This window comes from Arachis hypogaea, chromosome 1, assembly GCF_003086295.3.
Source record: "Arachis hypogaea cultivar Tifrunner chromosome 1, arahy.Tifrunner.gnm2.J5K5, whole genome shotgun sequence".
In the NCBI taxonomy this organism is placed as follows: domain Eukaryota; kingdom Viridiplantae; phylum Streptophyta; class Magnoliopsida; order Fabales; family Fabaceae; genus Arachis; species Arachis hypogaea.
Window position 1 is genome coordinate 96,021,249 of NC_092036.1, and position 21,437 is coordinate 96,042,685.

The 21,437-nt window shown below is 29.9% G+C and overlaps 1 protein-coding gene across 2 annotated transcripts; it reads right to left on the reverse strand.

Annotated features, from left to right (window-relative positions):
* Positions 1 to 8,798: 8,798 nt before the first annotated feature.
* Positions 8,799 to 11,980, reverse strand: LOC112698010 (AP2-like ethylene-responsive transcription factor AIL5). Of its 2 annotated transcripts, XM_025751440.3 has the most exons (8): positions 11,367 to 11,916; positions 11,193 to 11,275; positions 10,591 to 10,599; positions 10,347 to 10,435; positions 10,190 to 10,263; positions 10,065 to 10,115; positions 9,887 to 9,963; positions 8,799 to 9,680 (listed from the first exon to the last, which is right to left on the reverse strand). In XM_025751440.3, exons 1-8 carry the CDS (start codon positions 11,786 to 11,788, stop codon positions 9,052 to 9,054), a joined length of 1,434 nt encoding a protein of 477 aa, XP_025607225.1. In that variant the 5' UTR covers positions 11,789 to 11,916; the 3' UTR covers positions 8,799 to 9,051. The 2 variants fall into 2 exon arrangements, with proteins under 2 accessions (XP_025607225.1, XP_072056168.1); XM_072200067.1 differs by lacking the exon at positions 10,591 to 10,599 and having other exon boundaries at positions 11,367 to 11,980.
* Between the last annotated feature and the right edge of the window lie 9,457 nt (positions 11,981 to 21,437).

A 21,437-nucleotide genomic window follows, 5' to 3' on the forward strand; every position in this document is an offset into this window, starting at 1 on the left:
ACTCTATGATAATAATAATTTGTTTTTCTTATTTCCTCTGTAAAGCTCCAAAAAATAGAAAACGATAAACTAAATACATCCTTAAATTCTTCTTTTTCATGAAAAAAAAAATATGAGTGATGTTGTATATTCAAGTCATTTTGACAATTAAATATAATTAAATTAGTTCAAATCTAACAAAAATTAATTTTATCAATGAGAAGGTGAATACATGCTCTAATTACGAGAACGTTCATACGTTCCTCTCTTATTTCTTCTCTTCCTCCTCCTTCTCCTCTTTCTTTTTTTTTTGCGTTTTTTATTATTCTTTTTCGTATGTTTCTTTTTCATCCTCTTTTTTTTATTGCTATTGCTGTGTTTTTTTCTTTTCTTCCTTCTCTTTCTAGTGATTTTGAGGCATTATGCGTTTTTTTTTTGTTTTTATTCTTGTTAAGAGAGTAAAACCAGAAGAATAATGAGAAGGTAAAACAAGATTAACAAGAAAAGAAACAAAAGATGATAATAATGATGAAGAAGAAGAAGGCGGAGGAGGAGTTTTGAGTTCGATGTATTCTAGATTTGAATTTCAGTGTATTTTTTATTTAATTTTGGTGTAGTATGGTCTTAAGTCTTAACTTATTTTAAACTGAGTGTGTTTGTATGTCCTCATCATTAAAAAGTTTTGGTGTATTCTGGATTTGAACTATTATACATATAAAAGAAGATAACGATGATGAGAATAACGATAACAATGATAATAATGATAATGGAGGAGGAGAAAAAAGAAAGAGGAAATAAAAAAATTCAAATAAGAAAAGAAGGAGGGGGAGGAGATGGAAGTGGTGGTGGTGACGACGATAACGTAGGAGAAAGATGAGAAAAAAAAAAAGAAGAGAAAGAAGAGAAGAAGGAGAAGAAGACGATAATGATAATGAAGAAGAAAGAGAAGGAGGAGTTGTTTTGAGTTATCATTAAGTAATTTTGATATATTCTGAATTTAATTTTGGTGCATTCTGGTCTAAATTTGTTTTGGATTGAGTTTGTTTGTGTGTCATCATCATTAAGAAAATTCGATGCATTATGACTTAAATTGTTATACATATAAGACGACGACGATGATAACATAATGATAATGATAATGATGATAATAATAATGATGGAAGAGGAAAAAGAAAAAAGAAGAAAGAAATCGAAAAAATTTAAATAAGAAAAGAAAGAAGAGGAGAAGGAGAAATAGATAGAAATAGAGATGATAACGGTGACAACGACGATAATATAAGAGAAAAATGAAGAAAAAAAAGAGAATGAGAAAAAGAAAAAAGAGCATCGAAGGTGAAAAGAAGAAGAACACAGAAAAATAAAAAAATTGAAATTCGCAGAAAAAAAACTATCAAAAAATAATTACATATAGTGATGTATTTAGTCAAATGATAATTACAAATAATAACTCGTAAATGTGAAGTAAATTATACGAATTTTGTTGGATAATTAACTTGATTATAGGAAATCATTAAAATAATATGCGAAAGAAAACATATCATAGGTAGATTTTGTTCTTATACAAAGTAATATAATGCAGTCTAATTATTCTATGATTTCATTAATGATAATACTAACTAATAATCAAAGAATTGATGGCGGGTTTTTTGTTTGTACAAAATCAACATCAAGGTTTTCTCATCATCAAACATTTATTTATTAATTGCTTCCAAATCTTATCCAAATTATGATAATAATTAAAGTAAATAGTACAATATGGTGATATCACAATAATAATGCAATGGCATAAATTAAAGAAAATTAAATAAATTCAATTTATTATCAAAAAATTATAACTCAAATTGTATAATCTCTTTATATTCACTCAAGAAGCTATGAGTTCGAATATTTTTATCTTCAATTAAAAAAAAAAAAACTCAGCTTATTATCTTCATTCATTCCTCAAGAGACTAATTAAGAAACGGCCAATATTTAGGAGCACCGAAAATTAATGTGGGGTATGCCCTATGACTACAAGATCACTCCATCATTTGCATTTATACTATTGCTAAATAAATTAGTAACATAATTAGCACCCTATTATCTTTTAATTTAATATTGATAAGAGAAAGTGACGACTGCTTTTTTGGTTTTCAGTGAACACCACCACGCTGTTGTTCTTTCTTTTATTTTTCTTTCTAATTGCTCGTTCCGACACAGACAAGCACAAGCATGCACATATACGAATAATATTAGAAAATCAACACTATAATCGTCAATTTCAAATAATATTATAGTAGATTATCAAACAAGTTTAATATAAAATTTACTAATTAAAGATGAGTTTTTGTTGAGTTTAAATTTTAAATATTTATATTTTAAGAGTTTTAATTTTTTCCCCCTTACCGTATAATATTGGCTTTCTAATATTGTATTTATTCATGAAGCTTAGATACCACGTTATTGGTCCATCCCCCAAAGCCACTTGCACGTTGCAAATTGAAAAATCATATATACCATAGAATAATTCGACGTATCAATAGTACTGTCAAATATCTATGAATATCTTATAAATTGACTCATATCTGCTTCCAATTACTCAAATTTTTCTTTCCACTCCCTAATCAATTTCGTGGCTATTGATTGATATAAGAAGATATTTTAATTCTTTTCAATTAGTCCACAACATTTTCCATCCATATATACAATAAGACTGGGGTTTGATTCCCCGCAATTGGCAAAGAAATTAGCGGTTTAGGATCAGATTCATACATACATAAATTCAAAAAAAAAAATTGTATAAAGCAAGATGCATATTATTGAAGTGAGTGCGGCTTTGAGATAGATACCATCACAAAGTATATAGTATATATTGCTACTAGAAATAGAGAATAAGGTCAAAAAGTGTAATAAGATGAAGACATTATTGATGCCAACAACACAATAACGCAGTCACGTGAATTATGATGAGACATATATATAGTCCTCACTGCATGCACAGTATAGTCATTATCATCCTTATCTCATCTTAAACAGTCTTATTTTCTCTTCTTTATTAACTTATGTCTCTCACTGTAAACATTATCTAAAACAAGATTTTCGGACTATAAATAGAAGTACTAAATTCAATAAAGTTTAGGATAGAAGTTTCGTTCTTCAATTCCAATCATGAAGGAATTGATTTTTTTTGTTACTCACGATATCCTCCAATGCAACTCGACAGGTGAAAGATTAATCCGTCGCGGATCTTAGCTTCAATTAAGGGTTTGTCATTGGCCAATGGATTGCTGTATACACGAGGAATTCAAACCCCCCGACACTTATTTAAGCGGACGAGTGAATGATTACTCGACCAACCCAAGTTGGTTAGGAATTGATTCTTATATTATTCCAGCTTTCTTTTTTTTTTTGGTCTTGTATTATTTCAGCTTTCAAGACGTTCAATTCCTTTTTAAAAGAGCTGATGTTGGGCTTAGGGTCCAATAAAGCCAATTAGACAGTTCTTCTCGATATTTTTTTAGCAGGGAGGGTAGTAATTTTTTTTCTAAATTATGAAATGATATTCTTATTACAAATTGGGCTGTTTTCTACATTATCCATGTAGTGGAATGGGCTCTCATCTAATATGGAAATAAATATGGGCTTTACCTTTACATTAATTGGGCCATGTTGGGTTTGTAAGGGCTTTGCAATTAACTTTTATTTACTTATTGAAGTGATAAATAATTCAGTTCTTTAATTAGTATCTCGTCCCTAGTTATTCGATGGACCAATGTATAATCCTTTTCATTAATCAATAATATGATTTACTTTTGCTCAAAAAAAAAAATTCAGTTCCTTAAAAAAGAAGAAGAAATATTATTCTAAATTTTCGCATAAAATTTAACTTATTTAAGTGGAACTAACGTCATTGTTCAAATATATATCAATAAGTCAGTGCCACGTTACAATTTTTTTTTATGATTTGTGCCAATATATATATATATATATATATATATATATAGAGGGGAGCATGATACAGGCAATCTAATTCTGACATTTAAACCGCACGCTTCGCCGGAGAAGTGTTGTTAGAAAACACGTGAGGCTTTATAAGCATGATTATCACAGTGTTAATAAATCGTCATTATAAATAATAATTCAGACTACAAGTTAAATACATTAAGTAATTTAAAAGAGAAACTTAGATTGATTGATATGCACAAGTTGCGGTGTCCTTTTATCACAGGACTTGCTTGTTCAAACTTCATACTTCATATCCCGTAAGGCACTGGGTAAAATTATTAACAAATAAATTTTGATTTTTTATTTTAAAAATAAATAAATTATTGATTAATTAAAAATATAAAAATATTTTTTATTTTCTAAAAAATAAGACATTTATTTTTTTTTGAAAAATTTATTAATTTTTTTATATTTTAGACGAAAAATTTAAATATCTCACAATTTAAAAAATAAAAAATATTTTTATATTTTTAATTAATTAAAAATTTATATGTTATAAATTTAAAAGTCAAGAACCTATTTTTTTTCACATTATTATTATTATTATTATAGTAGTACTAGTAGACCTTTCATCAATATATTAACACAAAAAGGAAATCAAATTTATCAAATATATAGTTGGTTTGGTTCCTAGCTAAGATACTGCCTTTTAATTTCAGATTCAAATGTACTCATCACCAATCCAAAGGCAGGACAAAAACTATATATATATATATATATATATATATATATATATATATATATATATATATATATATATATATATATATATATATATATATATATATATATATATATGACTTCCTTTTTCCATTAAACAGAAAATTAATTAGTGTTAAATCTTGACTTATCTTCAAATATTTTTTATTAAGTAAAAGACAAATTTCAGTTCTTTATTTATTATATTATTTATCAATAATTTAAATTTAAAATTTAAAATTTACAGTATTTTATTTTTGACTTTCAACAACAAGTTCATTTTTGAAATAGTATTGTAATTTTTACTTTCTTTAGTAGTACATTAACATTTATAGTTAAATCTACTGAAACATTTTATGGCAATATTAAAGAAAAGGTTAAGGTGGGTTTTTGTATCATCCTATGGCCAACATATGGGGTACGTAGATTGTGACTCAACTCAACCAAAACAAAAAGTAAAATAAAATAAAAAGCTATCACAAATAAAGAAAACAAAAAATGAGGTCCCCTACACACAAATTTAACAAACAAAAGGCAAAGAAAAAGAAAGGGAGAAGCTTTTTGCAGTTTTACATTTGACTATCATTTTGTTCCACTTGGAACTTTAGCCTTTTCGAGATTTAGCATGTGCCTGTCAACTTGGTTTGAATGCAAAATTATAATAAGCTAGGTTGTCAGAAATAATTACTAATTACGTATTAACATATCAAATAGTAGTTAGGTGGAAATTTATTGTTATGGATGTCCATTGAGCTAAGTTTCACACCTACTATCCTGGATTATTAGGCGCATACATTATTATAAGTTTATTAGGCATTAGCTTTTACATTAAGTATTTTTAGATTCTTATATAGAATTTATATTAGATAAAAAAAATTATAATTTGAGTACCTTTCACATGAAAGTATAATCGTGATTTTTATTGCATGGTACTAGTAAAAAATTATGCTTCGTTCTTAATTAGTAGACCAAGGCTGCATTAGGTGAACAAGCAAGATCTTAATTAATTATTTTCAAGGTAATACATGTACACAATTCTTCCATGTTTTTAATTTTGGTGCCGAAATTACTTTCTATAGTAAGTTTTAAATATTAAAAAATTGTTTATTTTTATATTTTTTAATTTAAATATTAATTTTTATCTCTTTTTAATAAGTTAGACAAGTGTATATAGGCACCATAAGATACACCCTCAAATAATGCGGTCAGAAATAGATAGAGTAATTATTTTAAAGGAAGGAATAATAATGTTTAACTTTGTTAAATAACCAACCAGATTACTAGTCAACTCCAATCAACTAATATATAGATGGCAAAAGAAGTTCAACAAGAAAAAAAAAATCTAAATCCCTACGCCGCGATTCAAAATCGCATTGCTCACCACCTTCCTCGTTCAGAAATCGTCCCACCATAGTCCGTTGCTCAGAATTTGTCCGCGGTCCTGGTTGAGTACTTTTTTTTGAATTTTCTCTTTGAAGAAAACGTGAATTCAAATGAGCATAAGAAACATACAAAACCAAATAAAAAAAACATCTAAATTTTGGAAAAAAAAAATTTAAAACCAAATAAAAACAGATATCTAAAACATATTAATAAAAAAGACACATTCACAACTAGCGAAAAAAATCGTCCAAAACCTAAAAAAAAGAACATTGTATGTGGCATTAACAGTAGTAGTCACTCTCTCGTGTGTCGTGGACCGTGGTTGCATAGCACTGGCAGACGACTGGCATCGCGACAAAAAGGGTTGGAGGAGAGGCGGGCAGTGCGAGAAGGGTTAGAGGAGAGAATGCGACATTGCAACGAGAAAAGTAGGAAAGAGGAGACTTGGTAGTACAACGACAAGAGACGAACCAGGAGAGAGCAGTGGCGCGGCAACACCACTTGACAGGGAGGGCGCAATAGATTGGAGTAGTAGCATGCGTGTTCTTTTTAGCGCAAAACCTAATTTTGAAATTTTAAAATTAGGTTTTTTAAAAATTTTGCTACTAGATTAACCACTTAACTGTATATAGGATTGATTAACTATACTTTCTGCAAAATAATGACAAATGAAATGATGTGACAAAATTAACGACATTGATTAGATGCTACATTATATTGCCAAGCATGTGAATGATACGATGAAGGTTAATTTGTGAGTACATGATCTGATAGTTAAGAAAATACGTGTGATGGAAATTCATATAAAGCCACTCCTTCATTTGGAGAGCGACCAACGATTCTATATTATTCTTCCATATTCAATAAATGTTTTAAGAAAAAGATAGATAATTTTTTTAGAAAAAATTATATGCAAGTAAAGTAAAGTAGAAAATTAATTGTCTCAATTTCAATATGACTTACCTTCGTATTATTGATAAAGAATGAAACCAATTTTATATCATGATAGATATTTTGTTCAAGTTACTGAAAGTTTTTAAGTTTTTATTTTGATAAATGCATTGAAAAATTAAGTTCGCGTTTAATTTGTGATTTTATTTTATATTTTTTATATATTTTTTTAAAATTGTATTTTTAAGATATATATTAAGTAAACTCTATATCATATGTAAAAATATATATAATATATATTAATTAAAATCAACTATTAAAATTACTGAAATATCAATGTTCTAAGTACATTTGAAAATTCTCCTATCATATAATATAATAGGCCAAAATCATATATGCTTCGCAGTTTCTGTGAACTCCAAAAGGAAATAATTGGAGTAATATTCTCTCTCTTTTTTGGTTATGGTTTGGGGGTAAAACGAAAGATGGAAGGCAGATACATATGCATGGTCAGATAGATGAAGGGGCTGGAATTAATGTTGGACTTTGTCGGAGGAAACAACAAGTTATATGTGTCCATGCACCTTCATTCCATTTTCAGTACTTTGGTACTTCAATGTCTTCAATGGTCAAAGATGGTGGGGAACCATCTAATAAGCGCCGAAAGCTACATGTGGTTTAATATCAGACAAGAAAAGACATTTCCTTTTTATTTTTTTCGGATCCTTTCCTTCATTCTAAATTCTAGTTTCTATTCCCTCCTTTTTTCTCTAAATTTTTTAACTGAGTCTCTAAAACTAATAATATGTATGTCCAGTTGTAAACTATAGCTAGAATGCAAGAGAGGGACCATCTAGAAAAAGTTGAGAACACTTAGCATAGCATATGATATGATATATATTCTATGGTTTTTGTTTTTTGTCCTATGTGTATGATGATTTCTACTACTAGCTACTTACACTGTTTTTTTCTATGGCTTTTGAATTTCGATTATCCAACTTTTGGTCAAAATCTTAGCTCCCTAATAATTAGTGGCCCGTGTGAGTTCACCTTTTCATGTAAGCATATATATGCTACTAAATACTAATTATTACGTATACATCCCCCTCCAACTTTAAACAAGTGTAATTAATAATCATTAATTTTGTTATTAATCAGGTTTAATAAGTAGCATCGCATTATTTACTTTTCGATGTTGTTAGTTAATTCTTTATAACATTAGGCAATTGTTATGATACTTTAAATAAAGATGATGTCTAACTTATTAAAAAAATATTTAATTTAAAAATATAAAAATAAATTAGAGAAAAATTAAATATTAAGTAATAAACACTATAAAATTGAACATAACTTTATGCTCAAATGGAATAACAACGGTATATTATATTATTCATTAAGAAAAGTTTGAAAACTAGCAATTTTAGTTTATATTGAGTAGACAATCCAACAGCTAAAATCTAGTAGGTCAATTTTATATTTTAAAACCACACTCTTAAATATTATTGATTAATTGCTAGTCAAAAACAATAAATTATGCTAACTTTTTAGTATTATTTTAATTTATTTTTATCATAAAATCACTCTCTTAAAAGAATTTTGTTGAGAAGGTTTTGTTTTATTTTTGAGTGAGAAAACGATTGTGATGTGGTTGCATGTGAAAGAAGCGGTACCGAAAGAGGATGGCTTTGAAATCAATCAAAACTGCAAAGTTCCAGCATGAACACGTGAACGTCACCCTCCTCTGTGTTCACGATTTAATTAATTATGGCAGTGTAACAACTAGTCCAAGAATATTGGTAGACAGTGTTGAATGTTGATGAGTGGTTTCACGAAGGGGGATAAGGGGGGATTACAAAAGCATATATTTTTTCCCATTATACTCATAAATCATGTCAGTATATTAACAAAGAAGTAAGAAAAGCTAAAGGCGAAAACGATTAAAAGAAAATGCAAGACATAAAAGAAAGAAACTGTGTGTTAGTAGTAGTGTCAGCAGAGAGTTATAGCGAATTATGATTCGTCAGTACTGAATCAAGTCCAACTCTGAAGACTTGTTGTCCTTCTTTCTTTCTTCGGAGGATTTCATCATTATATTATGCACAGATTCTCATTCTCTCATTCCATTCCAAATATTGGCGTTTGAAAGAGACTGGGTTTTGCATGAGCTTGGAATGTGTGCAGTGTTGGACCAATCCAGTTCTCATAATTATTGTTGCTATTTAAGGAAAATATTGGCGTTGCCAATGGGATTGAAGAACCACCCGAAGATGGTGAGGAACAACCACCACTCTCTTCTTGATGATGATTGTGGCTAACAAAGATCCCTCCTCCGTTCAAGAATCCGTCCGCTGAAGGGGCAGCGGAGAACTCCATCATGCCATTGCCATTGTTGTTGGGAGGTAGAAAAGAGGTTGCTGCTGTTGCAATTACATTTGTACCCCTGGCACTTTCCAGCTGTGTGTTATTGGAGTAGCCAATGATGGACCAGTAATCTGCGGAAGGGTCTTGTTTGATGGGAATGGCGAAGCTGAGGGTGGAGCTTGAAGGTGGTGGTGGTGGTGGTTGAGTGACGACGGGGTCATCGGCGGAGTTCTTGTTCTTGTTTGATAGTCCGCCGATGGGAAGGGTGCTGTTAGCAATGCTCTTGACGTCGTAGCGACTCATGTCGAAGTTGGTCACTGCGTTGAGTCCTCTGAATTTTATTGCTGCAATGTCATAAGCCTCTGCAGCTTCTTCTTGGGTACCTGTTTATCGATATTGAATGAATACTAAATAAGATAAATTATGATTGTTTTCAGCTGATTTTTTTTAATTATAAAACATTTTCGTATTTAAATAAGGTGAAAACTGTAGTAGCTTCATGTAAAGTTAATAATTAAAAATTATTAAATAATTTAATAAATTTAATTAAATTATCATTTAACAGTTTTTAACTATTAATGATACTCACTGAAAGTGCCAAGGTACAGGTCTTTGTTTCCGGCTACTCTGCCTATTCTTGCCTGCCATCGCCCATGCTGGTGGTGCCTTAAACAACGCATGCAATTTCATCATTTTCACTCTCTCAAATTAAATGTGGCCGCATAAAGTACAATATTCATAGATAGATATGATAGGATATATTATACCTAGTCACTCCTCTGTATATAGACGCCCCCCTAGAGAATCCACTGCTCTTCCTATTAACAAAATAAATTATATCTCGTAAATAGAAATAACGTGAAATATATTATTAGTATAAATTATTAAATACCTTCTTAGAGAAGCAACAAACTCTTGTCTTGTCATGTTCTTCATTTCCTCTAGCTCCCTCTCATAGTTGGAAACCTGCATGTAAAGAGAAAAATGATTAAAAAAGAGGGGGTTGTTGTGTAATGAAAGGGGATCCTTAATTATAGTAAAGTAGTTACCGGAAAGTTGGTGGTAGTGGTTGGACCCCAGTACTTGAGAGCAGCGAGATCATAAGCTCTGGCCGCTTTCTCTTCCTTGTCATAGCCACCTACATTATTAGAGAAAAATCATTCAACTTAGACAAGAATCTGAATCTCAATACACGGGAGGGTGGGGGGAATATACTTCACACTTGAGCACAGTAAAGTAAATCAAAATGTATCATGTGGTCAAAGTATAAAAAAGAAAAAAAAGGGAACTCACCCAAATAAACTGAGAAATGAACGCATAATGAGGAACAGGAATCCACGGTCAGTAATCATTCGCCACGCAAAAGAAACAAACAAAACCAAAACACGGTCAGAATCTTCGCCACAAGTCTAGCATGTACTATGTAGCAACAATAATGATCATCATCACACTAGTCAAATTAGATTAGAGGAGTAATAGAGACCAACAATTTTAGTAACTTATAACAATCAAATAGTCATCAATGATGATTTTAATAGTGTGAGATTGACGTGAAATTTTCTACAATAGCTTATTTTTTCATAAAATTGCTTTTTCCTAGACTTTTACATTATATTATTCTTGTTAAATATGTTAAATTATTTAACATTAGTTAATTCTCACATTTTTTTAATTTTTTTTGCGTCGGGATTTGAAGCGTAACGCCACATTCCGGTGACACCGTGAACCCCCGCGCATGTTAGACACAGTCCCCCTCCCCTCTATTTTTCGTTATTAATAATAAATAAAACTTGAAACCTGGTCATATATAGCGATAATAGTACGATGATGAATTTAATGATGAACTAAGCTTAATAATGTTAATGTTATAATAATAATATTTATAATATTATTACCTTGTCTTCCTTTCCTACTTTGTCCTTCCCTTCTGCAGCTGTTATCCCATAGATGAGCTTCATATCTCCCTGTCCATCTATGTCTGACAATAACCAAATAAAAATAAACATTTCTCTTTTTTTTTCTATTATTTCTCTGAATAACGCAAACGCAAATATGATTCATATGTAAACCTTGTGACTCCGCGGTAGATGGAGGTGCGTTGGCCGAAGGTGTCCACAGTTTTCTTTGGAGATGGCTTCTGACTCAGTTCAGCGCCATTTGAAGCTCCGCCGCCGAAACCGCCAGGGAAGCAGGCGGTTATCGTTGTCTTCAGTTCAGAGTCATATATCACGCCGTTGTTGTTTTCGGTGGAGAACTGAGCAAGCTGCTGCTGCGGCGGGGGCGGTGGTGCAGATGGTGTTGTGGCGGTGGGTGCAGTTGCGGCGGAGGCACCGAGGAAATCCTCGAACTTGGGGACCCCGGTGAATATGGAGAGGTTAGTTGATCGGGCATCGGCGGCGTCGGTGAAGGAGGGGTGGAAGAGGGAGAGAGGAGAGGAAGAAGAGTGGTTGGAGAGAGAGAAAGGAAGGGATGAAGAAGAGGAAGAGTCCATAATATTATGTTCCGGTTCCCCAAGTTGGTGAGATGTTGCTGTCTTTGGAAACTGCGACTATCCCTTATATTACTTACTAGAATCTATAGAGAGAGAGAGAAAGGAATGAAAGGTTGAAGAAGAAGTGTGAGATTATGACACAGATATAGAGGCATGTATTTGAGAAAGAGAGAGACTCGGTTAGGGTTACACGAAAAACGAGGTCTCATATAAGAAATACTATAGAATAAGAAAAAAAGTATTAATAAATTTTATTATTTGTTAAATTTTTTTCAGAAACAAAATTACTACAAACACGTTATAACTAATATCAAAATTGTTATTTTATATATTCATATATAAATATATATAATTTAATTTATTTTTAATATATTTTATATCTGATTTTTGTTATTAATTTTGATGTAAATTGAACCTGTTTTTTTAAAGAGATATAAAAGCTAAGATGAGATATGAATGCAGAATGCCAACGCCAATTGCCAATGCATGTCTACTCTTTTTCTTCCCTTATGTCATCCTTTAACGTATAATCAAGGCTGTCTCCAACCCTTTTTACCAAAATTCCATTTTTGTTTCCGCAGCCCTATAAATAATATTTACAAGGCTAAAGGGTTTGGTTAAGGGTATATGTATGTTAAAATTAATTACTAAAATAATTATTAATATAAAATATATATTAAAATATATTAAAAATAAATTAAATTATATATATATTAATAGTTAATTTTAGTAATTAATTTTAATATATAAATAATATTTTTGACTGTACATTCTTAGTATACTTTTAAAATATTAAATGTATAAAAAATATATAAGTTATTATTTTGAGTTTGTTTTTTCTAAAAATTTGGGTTAATGATATATATTATTTACATCTTTCCAACCAATGTCATCATATATGAAAGTTAGAAAGGATGAGTAGAAGTTCATGTTGCATAACAAGAATTCTGATCTTTTTATTTTTAAAGAAAATTCTTCATCAATCTCCTTTTGGCTAATAATGTGACGTTGCACAAAATGTCTCAATTAATTAACATGGTTTAATAATACGTATCAATTAAGTTATAATGTCAAAGCGACTTTAATTATTTAATGCAACTCTGGTCTCTCTCAAAATTCTACATGTAACGTACATTATTATTTACTTAATTATAGTAGTAACTAATTGAGTTGATTTATGTTTAAAGTAGAGAAAGAGTAAGATATAAAGGCTTGGAGAACAAGAAGGCAATGCAAGGTGGAAGGTCTTTATAGGGAGAAGAGGCGGTTTGCTAAGATTAGAAAGTCATTGCTTTTGGATAACGAGAGAGAGAGAGAGAGAGAGAGAAGTTTCAATGGCTAACTAATACGCAACACAAGTATGGGTCAATGACTTTCTTGCCTCATCAATTAATTTAGGTTTCAGATATTTACAATATTTACTTTAAAAATCATCAATTCACATTATGAAATAATGAAACAAATTGACACATTAAAAACGAATTTGGTTAAAAAGTTTGCAATCTATATATATGAACAATAATACACATGCATGGAATTAATCTGTATTAGTCTAGTAATTAATTTTTTAATTTAATTAAATAAATATCGAGAATTTAAATTTTATTTTGTATATATATAATAATTTATTAAATAAAAATAAACATTTAAATAAAATTTTGATTTGCGACGAATTACTTCTTAACTGTGTAATACACATAAATATTCTCGTCATTTCCTCTCTATCTAGTTGCCGCGAGTGACATTCTTTTTTTACTTTTCTTTACTTTACTTTTCTTTATTACTCTTTGCTTCCAATCTTTTGATCCTTTTTCTTTTCTTTGACTCCTAAAAGAGAGCCTCTTGGCGCCATAAACCACCATATTATTATTCCTTACTATTTCATTTGATTTGTTATCCCTTTACTTCAGATCAGACCCACAGTTTCCTTTTACCTTTTGACAAAGTTAGATAAAGATAATTTGATGGCCAAGGTTAAAAAATACAAACATTTTTGTAATATATATATAGTACTTAGACACATTAACCAAATTAATTAACCAAGGCTATATATTGGAATACTAAAATATGAACTTAAGACATGTAAATAGTTGAAAATAAAAAGTCTAAAAAGATAGATGGTGTGCCTAATAAAATAATGAAAACTAAACCTATACCTGTTTTATTTTATTATTATAATAATTTATAAGTGAATGAAAATAGTGGCACATTAGATGGATTTAGAGGGAGAGCATTATTATTAGTATCGCATGTCACTCTTAGGACACGTACACATCATTATCAAATCTTTCGGACACGTGTCGCTTCTTGGCATGCCATTTTGCATGTAATCCGAATCTGATCCATTATTTGTGTGCACATGTAATAAAAGCACATTATATCCGAATAAAAACAAGCAAAAGAAAAAATAAATCATTCAAATGATATAGCTTGATTGATACTAAACCTGTGATGATAATTTATTTGCACGACCAATTTTTTTTATTTAATTATTGTATAATATTTTTTATTAGTTGAAAATATATAGAGTGAAAGGGAGATGATATGGCTGGCCTGCTCTATTGGGAAGGTATGGCCACCAGTGGCATTCATGTATCATTGCTGCTACAGCCATGGACCTAGGACAATAAATTCCCCCTTTATTGCTCCCATTTATTAAAGGTTATGTATCAAAATAAATGTATGCTAACATAAATTTTGGAACTTTTCTTCGTTCTAGAAACATCCCAGTAATGCTTAGTTTGGTAAAGCTTTTACTTTTTAAAAGTAGTTTATAAAAATTAACTTTTAAAAGATGGCTTTTTAAAAGTTGTAGCATTTATGTTTGATAAATCAAATCAAAAACAATTTTTAATAAACATAAGCAACATCAATTGTGTTTGATAAAATAGCTTTTAAAATTTAAAAATACTATAATAGACATAAATACAAACATTAAATTTGAAAATTAGTTAACATATGAGGTTATATTAGACTTTTAAATTTTGAAAAGCACAAGTCAACTTTGAAAAGCTCTATCCTAGGTGCTTTTAAAAGTATCCCGATCTTTTAAAAACTGCAAGCACAAGCACATGATCTTTTTGATTTACCAAACACAAAATGAGGAGCTTGAGCTTTTAAAAAGCACAAACACATCTTCAAAAAGCTTTACCAAACCAAGCCTAACTATATAGTTTTTCTAATAATTAATTAAGTGTAATGGCATAGAACAATAATTGTATATCAAAACTCAAGTGTAAATTTATTGCGTGTGAACAATTATATGAAGATTTAAAATATGGCCAAAAATATTTTTTTTTAAATATTAGGATAAAAGAATAAAATTTTAAAAAATATCTTAAGAAGTTGAACTTCTCTTTAAATGAAAATTAAGATGTTAGAAATATATTAGTTAAATTTTAATTATAAAAAATATTATCTACTTATAAATAAATTAAATTAGATATCTTTTTATTAATGCCATATGTTATGAGTATTTTTTTTATTTGAATAATTCTTCGATACAAAGATTTAAAATAATATGAGAGCTACTGTTTTAATTTGTAGAGATTAACTTCCTTTCTTTATCTTTTTTTTTGGTAAATGCTATGGTGCCTTTGATATTGTGCCTAACTTATTAAAAAAGGCAAATAGATAATATTTAATAAATTTTAAATATTTTATTTTTTATTTTAAATATTTTATTTTTTACTTTTAAAAGAAAGTTAGACAATTTGGCCACTATAGTAAAAGGCACTATAAAACTCATTTTTTTTACTTAAAAAAACTAAAATATTAAGAAAAAAAAATCAGATGCTCATTTTGTCCCTTGCCTCATTTAGTGATTAGTTTCGGAAAAAAAAAAAGAGTACACTAAACATGTCAATGTCAACATGAAATAATGTGCTCTCTCTTCAAAATAATTTGTTATCAAATTGAGAATATATGACTTTTATCCCACTTTTTTTACCAAAACTTTCTTAGAATTTTTGTTCTTCTGTAATTTTTTTTTATTTTGTTTATCAACTTGAAACAAGAGAGCTTAAAAAATTAGCCTTTTGAGTGTTTTATAAAAACATCCTACAATAAATTTTACCGAAGTTTTACTCTTTTAAAAAAGTTCATTTATCCTCTTATGATATTAATAAAATTTTTAACACTTATTTTTTATCATCATCTATCTCTTATATTTAATTCTCGTGTCGCTTAATTTTTTATAATAAAAGTATTATTTTCAAAAATGTATCCACCTTTAATCTTTATTTATTTAATTTCTTATGCAAAATTACACTCGAATCATTAAAATTTGGGAAATATACTATTAATTGATTCTTTTATCAGTATATATTGCTAGTCGCTACTACTTAATAAAATCTTATCTTCAGCTTGTCTCATGGTCTCAACTTCATGGAAGCATTAAATAATGTGAGAGTAATAAGTGGCATGCATATGTCTTGCATTGAACCATTTAAAGACACTAAATAAAGAAGATATAAAACACAAAATATTCAAGAGATAACCAAAAAAATTAGTCTAAAATTATCTAAAATTATTTTATATCGTACCTTTTAATTTGGAAAATATGTTATTACTTCATTTGTTATAATGTCACTTTATATATGATTTTTTTTTTACATTACATACACATTTGTATAAATTGATAAAAAATAAATTAATATAATTAAAATAGGTATGACAATATCTATATTCTAATTATTATTTACCTTATTTTATATTTTTTAATTATTATTAAAATAATTAATTAATATTTATCAGTTGAGATATAATTATTTATGTACCTCCTAACTTTTATGATCGAAATATCTAGAATTCAATCCTTGTTAAACTAAACAAAAAATTTTAACATAAAACCAAAAAGAAGCCTACACACAAGAAATATAAATAAATAAAAAAAGACTTTTATTTAAATAAATATGTTAAAAATATAATTATTTATAAATCTCTTTTTATTAACTTAAATTTTTAAAATAAGTAATTTTATAATAATATTAAATATAATAAATATCTAATTATATATATATATATATATATATATATATATATAATTGAAATATTAAATTATCTATAACTTTGTGCTGCTGTATCTCTTACAACCACCGCAATGAATGGTAGTAATTTGTATGTCTCCCTGTTTCGATTTTCACAAGAATGAATGGTAGTAATTTGTATGTCTCCCTGTTTCGATTTTCACAAGATATATAAATAACGAGTTCATGATACTATATATGTATCAATTATTCCATCTAAATAAAAATAATTATGATAGATAAATTTCCCAAAGTTTTATCTCCGATCCATCTTAACATATGGTGTTCCAGTAGGCAAAGATAATGAGATAATGTTGGATACATGCATGAATTATTAGTCAATATAGTTGGCATAAAAAGAGTGCATGTGTATATGTATATGTTGTGGCATAAAAAGGGTCGATTCCATCATTATCATTATCCTATAATTTGAAGGATGTTTTCCATTATTGGAAGCGGAAGTTCTCATAGTTGATGCCATTATTGTCAAATCGAAATTACGTGGAAAAACTCTCTACGTAAACATATATATTCCTCATTTGTGTAAACAACATAACAATAATGCAATCAAACAAGTGATCAAACACAACAAGACAACACAAAACTCCGATGCCATCCGACAGGATCGTGCTTATATATATATATTCTCGCATGCTTCTTAACCAACGGTAGTATAACAACAACAACAAAATTTTGTTCTACTAAATAAAATCAGCTATATGGATCAAATAATAAATAATATTATTAAATTTTATCATTTTTTATATATACAGAGGTAAATTGTTTATATATAGATTTTGTTTGATCATTTTATCGATAGTCTTTTTAAGTCTTTCTTTCACTCTTTATCCATCTTTCATCTCATCTACTCTTTTGATTGAATACTCTATCGATCTTTTTTTTCATATATCTAAATCACCTGAGATGCGATTTTATTATCTTTTCCACAATAGCTGCTATTCCAACTCTCTCTTATATATTTATTCCTTATTCTATTCAATCGCGTATGACCACTCATCCATCTCAACATACTCATCTCTATCATACTTAATTTATGTTTGTGCTTCTCTTTGGCTGTCTAATTTTGTACCATAAAATATAGCCAGTGTGATAGTAGTGCAATAAAATTTACCTTTAAGTTTTAAAGACACTTTTTGTCATATATAAAACCAGACGTACTCTGCCATTTTGACCAATCTGCTTGAATCCTATGATTTATATCCTATTCAATCTCTCAATTATCCTGTATGATGCACCCAAAATACTTAAAACTTTTAACTTTTTGTAAGATATTTTCTCCAATCTTCACTTTTGTATTAGGATTTTTTTCTCTGACAACTGAATTTACATTCCATATATTCCGTCTTGCTATGGCTAATGCATAAACTGTACACTTCTAGAGCTTTCCTCCATTTATCCAACTTCTTATTTAGGTCTTCTCTTGACCTCCCAAAAGGACGATATTATCGACAAAAAAGCATGCACCATAGCACAAGTTCTTGGATATGCTCTGTGAGTACTTCTAAGGCTAATGTAAAAATGTATGGACTTAAAGATGATCCCACCAATAGAAAATTCTTTTGTCACACCACATTGAGTATTCACACTACTTGTAACCTCATCATGCATGTCTTTAATTGCACAAATATATGCGATCAGTACTCTCTTCCTTTCCAAAACCTTCCATAAGTTCTCTCTTGGTATCCTATCGTATACTTTTTCCATATCAATAAACACTATATATGAATCTCTTTTATTATTATGATACCTTTCCATCTTCCTTCTTAACACGTATGTAACTTCAGTGATGGATCTGTCTGACATAAAACTAAATTGATTCTCTGTTATTTGTGTCTTTTGTCTCAATCTCTCTTCTATCACCATTTCCCATAACTTCATGGTATGGCTTATGTCTCATGAGTTTGATCCCTCTATAATTTCTGAAATTCTATATATCTCCCTTATTCTTGTAGATAGGTACCAAGGTGCTCTTTCTCTACTCATCTGATATCTTCTTTAACCTTAAAATCTCGTTAAAATGCTTGATTAACCAACTGATGCTCTTCTCTCCAAGGCTTTTTCAAACTTCAATCAGAATATTATCGGGTCATACTACCTTGCTATTTTTCATCCGCTTTAGAGCCTCTTTTTCTCGAAGTCTCGAATCATTTAATAGTAGACGAAGTTTTGATCTTCTCTCGTGCATAATCTCCAAAGGTTCGTCAGAGTCCTCTGTCCTTCATTAAATAACTCGTAGAAGTAGTTTTTCGACCTTTCATTGATCTTCTCATCTTGAGCTAAAACCTCTCCATCTTTATCCTTTATGCACTTAATCTGATCTAAGTCTCTCGTTATTCTTTCACGGCCTTTTTGCGATTCTATATAATAAAATAAAATAAGTATAAAAAATTAAATTTTAATTAGTTAATATTAATTAATTTTTTATTATAAAATTAATTTTTAGAAGTTTTATAATTTAGAATTAGAATTTAGAGTTAAAATTTAAAATTTAAAATAAAAAAATTAGTTGATATTAATTGAGAAAAGTTAGTTTCCTATTTAAACTGTTTTTTTACCTTTATTTTGTACACTAGAATGTGGCAAAACAAATTTATATATGGAGCGTCTTTTGTAAAATTCAAAAATTAGCTTTTTTTTTATATTCTTACTAGAACATGGGAGCAAAAAGAAAAATTTTTGTTGGGGGACAATTTAAAAAAATTGTTAAGTGTGGTTTTCTGATTTTTTTCCCCCTTAAAATTTAATAAAGAATCGACGGCGTGATTTCTGATTTTTTTGTTAAATAGTTGATAGAAAACAAGGGACATAATTTTTATTTTTTTTTACGGAAAAGCTCTTAGGGCTTGTATGCTTTACAAGTTTATTAAACAATAAATTTAAAATACGCGTTCTTCCACGTACGTTGATTACACGCGCTATATAATATCCCGCGTATATCTAACTTCCAAATTAAAAATATTTGTTTCCTTCTTCGTTTTCGTTATTTTGAGATTTGGTTGTTCTTCTTCTCGCGCGTCTTCCCTCATTCTTCTCCATCGATCTTTTCCTCTCCTTTTCTCACTGGTATGTTCTTCATTTACGTTATCTTTTTCTCTCTCTGCAACTCGAGCTTCGTTTTCTCTTTTGATTTGTTATTTTCTGAAATCAAAGTTTGAACTCGTTTTGAAGATAATGGATCCTTCAAGCTCAGATTGTGTGCTGAATCCAGGCGAAGTGGATTATGAATTTGAATCTAACGAAGTTCCTGAGGTTTGATTTACAATAATTTGTATATCATTGTGTAGTTTAAAAATTGCTCAACATTGTTTAATTACCTGGAATTTATAGCAGACGCTCGGGTGTAGATCAATTCTTCTTTGGGTGTATTTTAGCTATAAGTGTGGGTGTATATACACTTTACTGGTTTTTTGTTATTTTTAATTGAGTTGTTGTTGTTCAGGTGTATTATATCAGACATGATTGGGTGTGTTTTTAGTTTTTGACATGGTGTATTCTGCAGCCTGTGTATTGACAGTTTATGGCTTTAAAGGTCATTCTGTAGTTGAGTTGTTTCGGTTCGGGTGTATCATATTAGACATGATTGGGTGTATTTGTATCATATCTATGGGTGTATTCACAGTTCTGACACGGTGTATTGTGCAGCCTCTCTCGGTTGTTGATGACGAGCTTGTTCCGAAGGTCGGAATGACCTTTACCACCCTTGAAGATGCCGGAAAATTTTACAGGAACTACGCCAAGGCTGCAGGTTTCTCTACAAGAGTTCGGTGCACAAATAGGAAGGGAAACGAGATTAAGAATCAACTGATTACATGTAGCAGAGAGGGAAAATGGAAATCTAAAATATCTCCAACCGAGAAGACCAATCGGACAGCCGGTTTAAACTGTCCTGCAAGAATTTATATACACACATTGAAGGATGTCGGTTCTTGGATCATTTCAAAGGTTGTGCTGGATCATTCACACCCCTGCTGTCCAAGCAAAGCAGAGATGCTCAAACAGCACAGGGAACTAAGCATGTCCATTCGTCGTACGATAGAGAATAACGACGAGGCCGGTATCAGACCAAGCAAAACCTACCAATCATTTGTTGCGGCTGCCGGGGGTCACCGCGAGTTAAATTTTATCGAAAAGGACGTGAGGAATTACATTACCAGGGAAGTGCGGAATGTTTCCGAACAAGAAGATGCAAAGGAATTCGGGAAATATTTCTTAAGAATGAAAGAGAAGAATCCGAATTTCTTTTTTGAGCTCGAACTCGAGGAAGATCAATCGATTAAGGTGGCTTTTTGGGCCGACGCAAGAAGCAGAGCCGCCTTTGAGTATTTCGGAGACGTCATTTCATTCGACACCACCTACAATACAAACAGGTAACAAACTGTCCCTGTTTATGATGCTAAATTAATTTATTTTTACGAATCCGCAGCAGAGGTGTATATTGGCTGTTTCATTGGGTGTATTCGAAGCATTTGTTAGGGTGTACCTAATGATTTTGCATTCTGGACCATGGTAATTCGTTTCAGGTATAATTTGGTCTGTGGTTCTTTTGTTGGGGTGAATCACCACGGTCAGTCAACACTTCTCGGATGCTCTTTGATGAAGAA

Bases quoted from the DNA above. Each gene is read 5' to 3' on its own strand.
- LOC112698010 (XM_025751440.3), bottom strand. From the start codon at position 11,788: ATGGACTCTTCCTCTTCTTCATCCCTTCCTTTCTCTCTCTCCAACCAC. The intron at 11,276-11,366 runs GTTTACATATGA...GGTTATTGTCAG, and splicing joins ATCTACCGCGGAGTCACAAG to ACATAGATGGACAGGGAGAT. The intron at 10,116-10,189 runs GTATTTAATAAT...TTTTGTTAATAG, and splicing joins TTTGTTGCTTCTCTAAGAAG to GAAGAGCAGTGGATTCTCTA.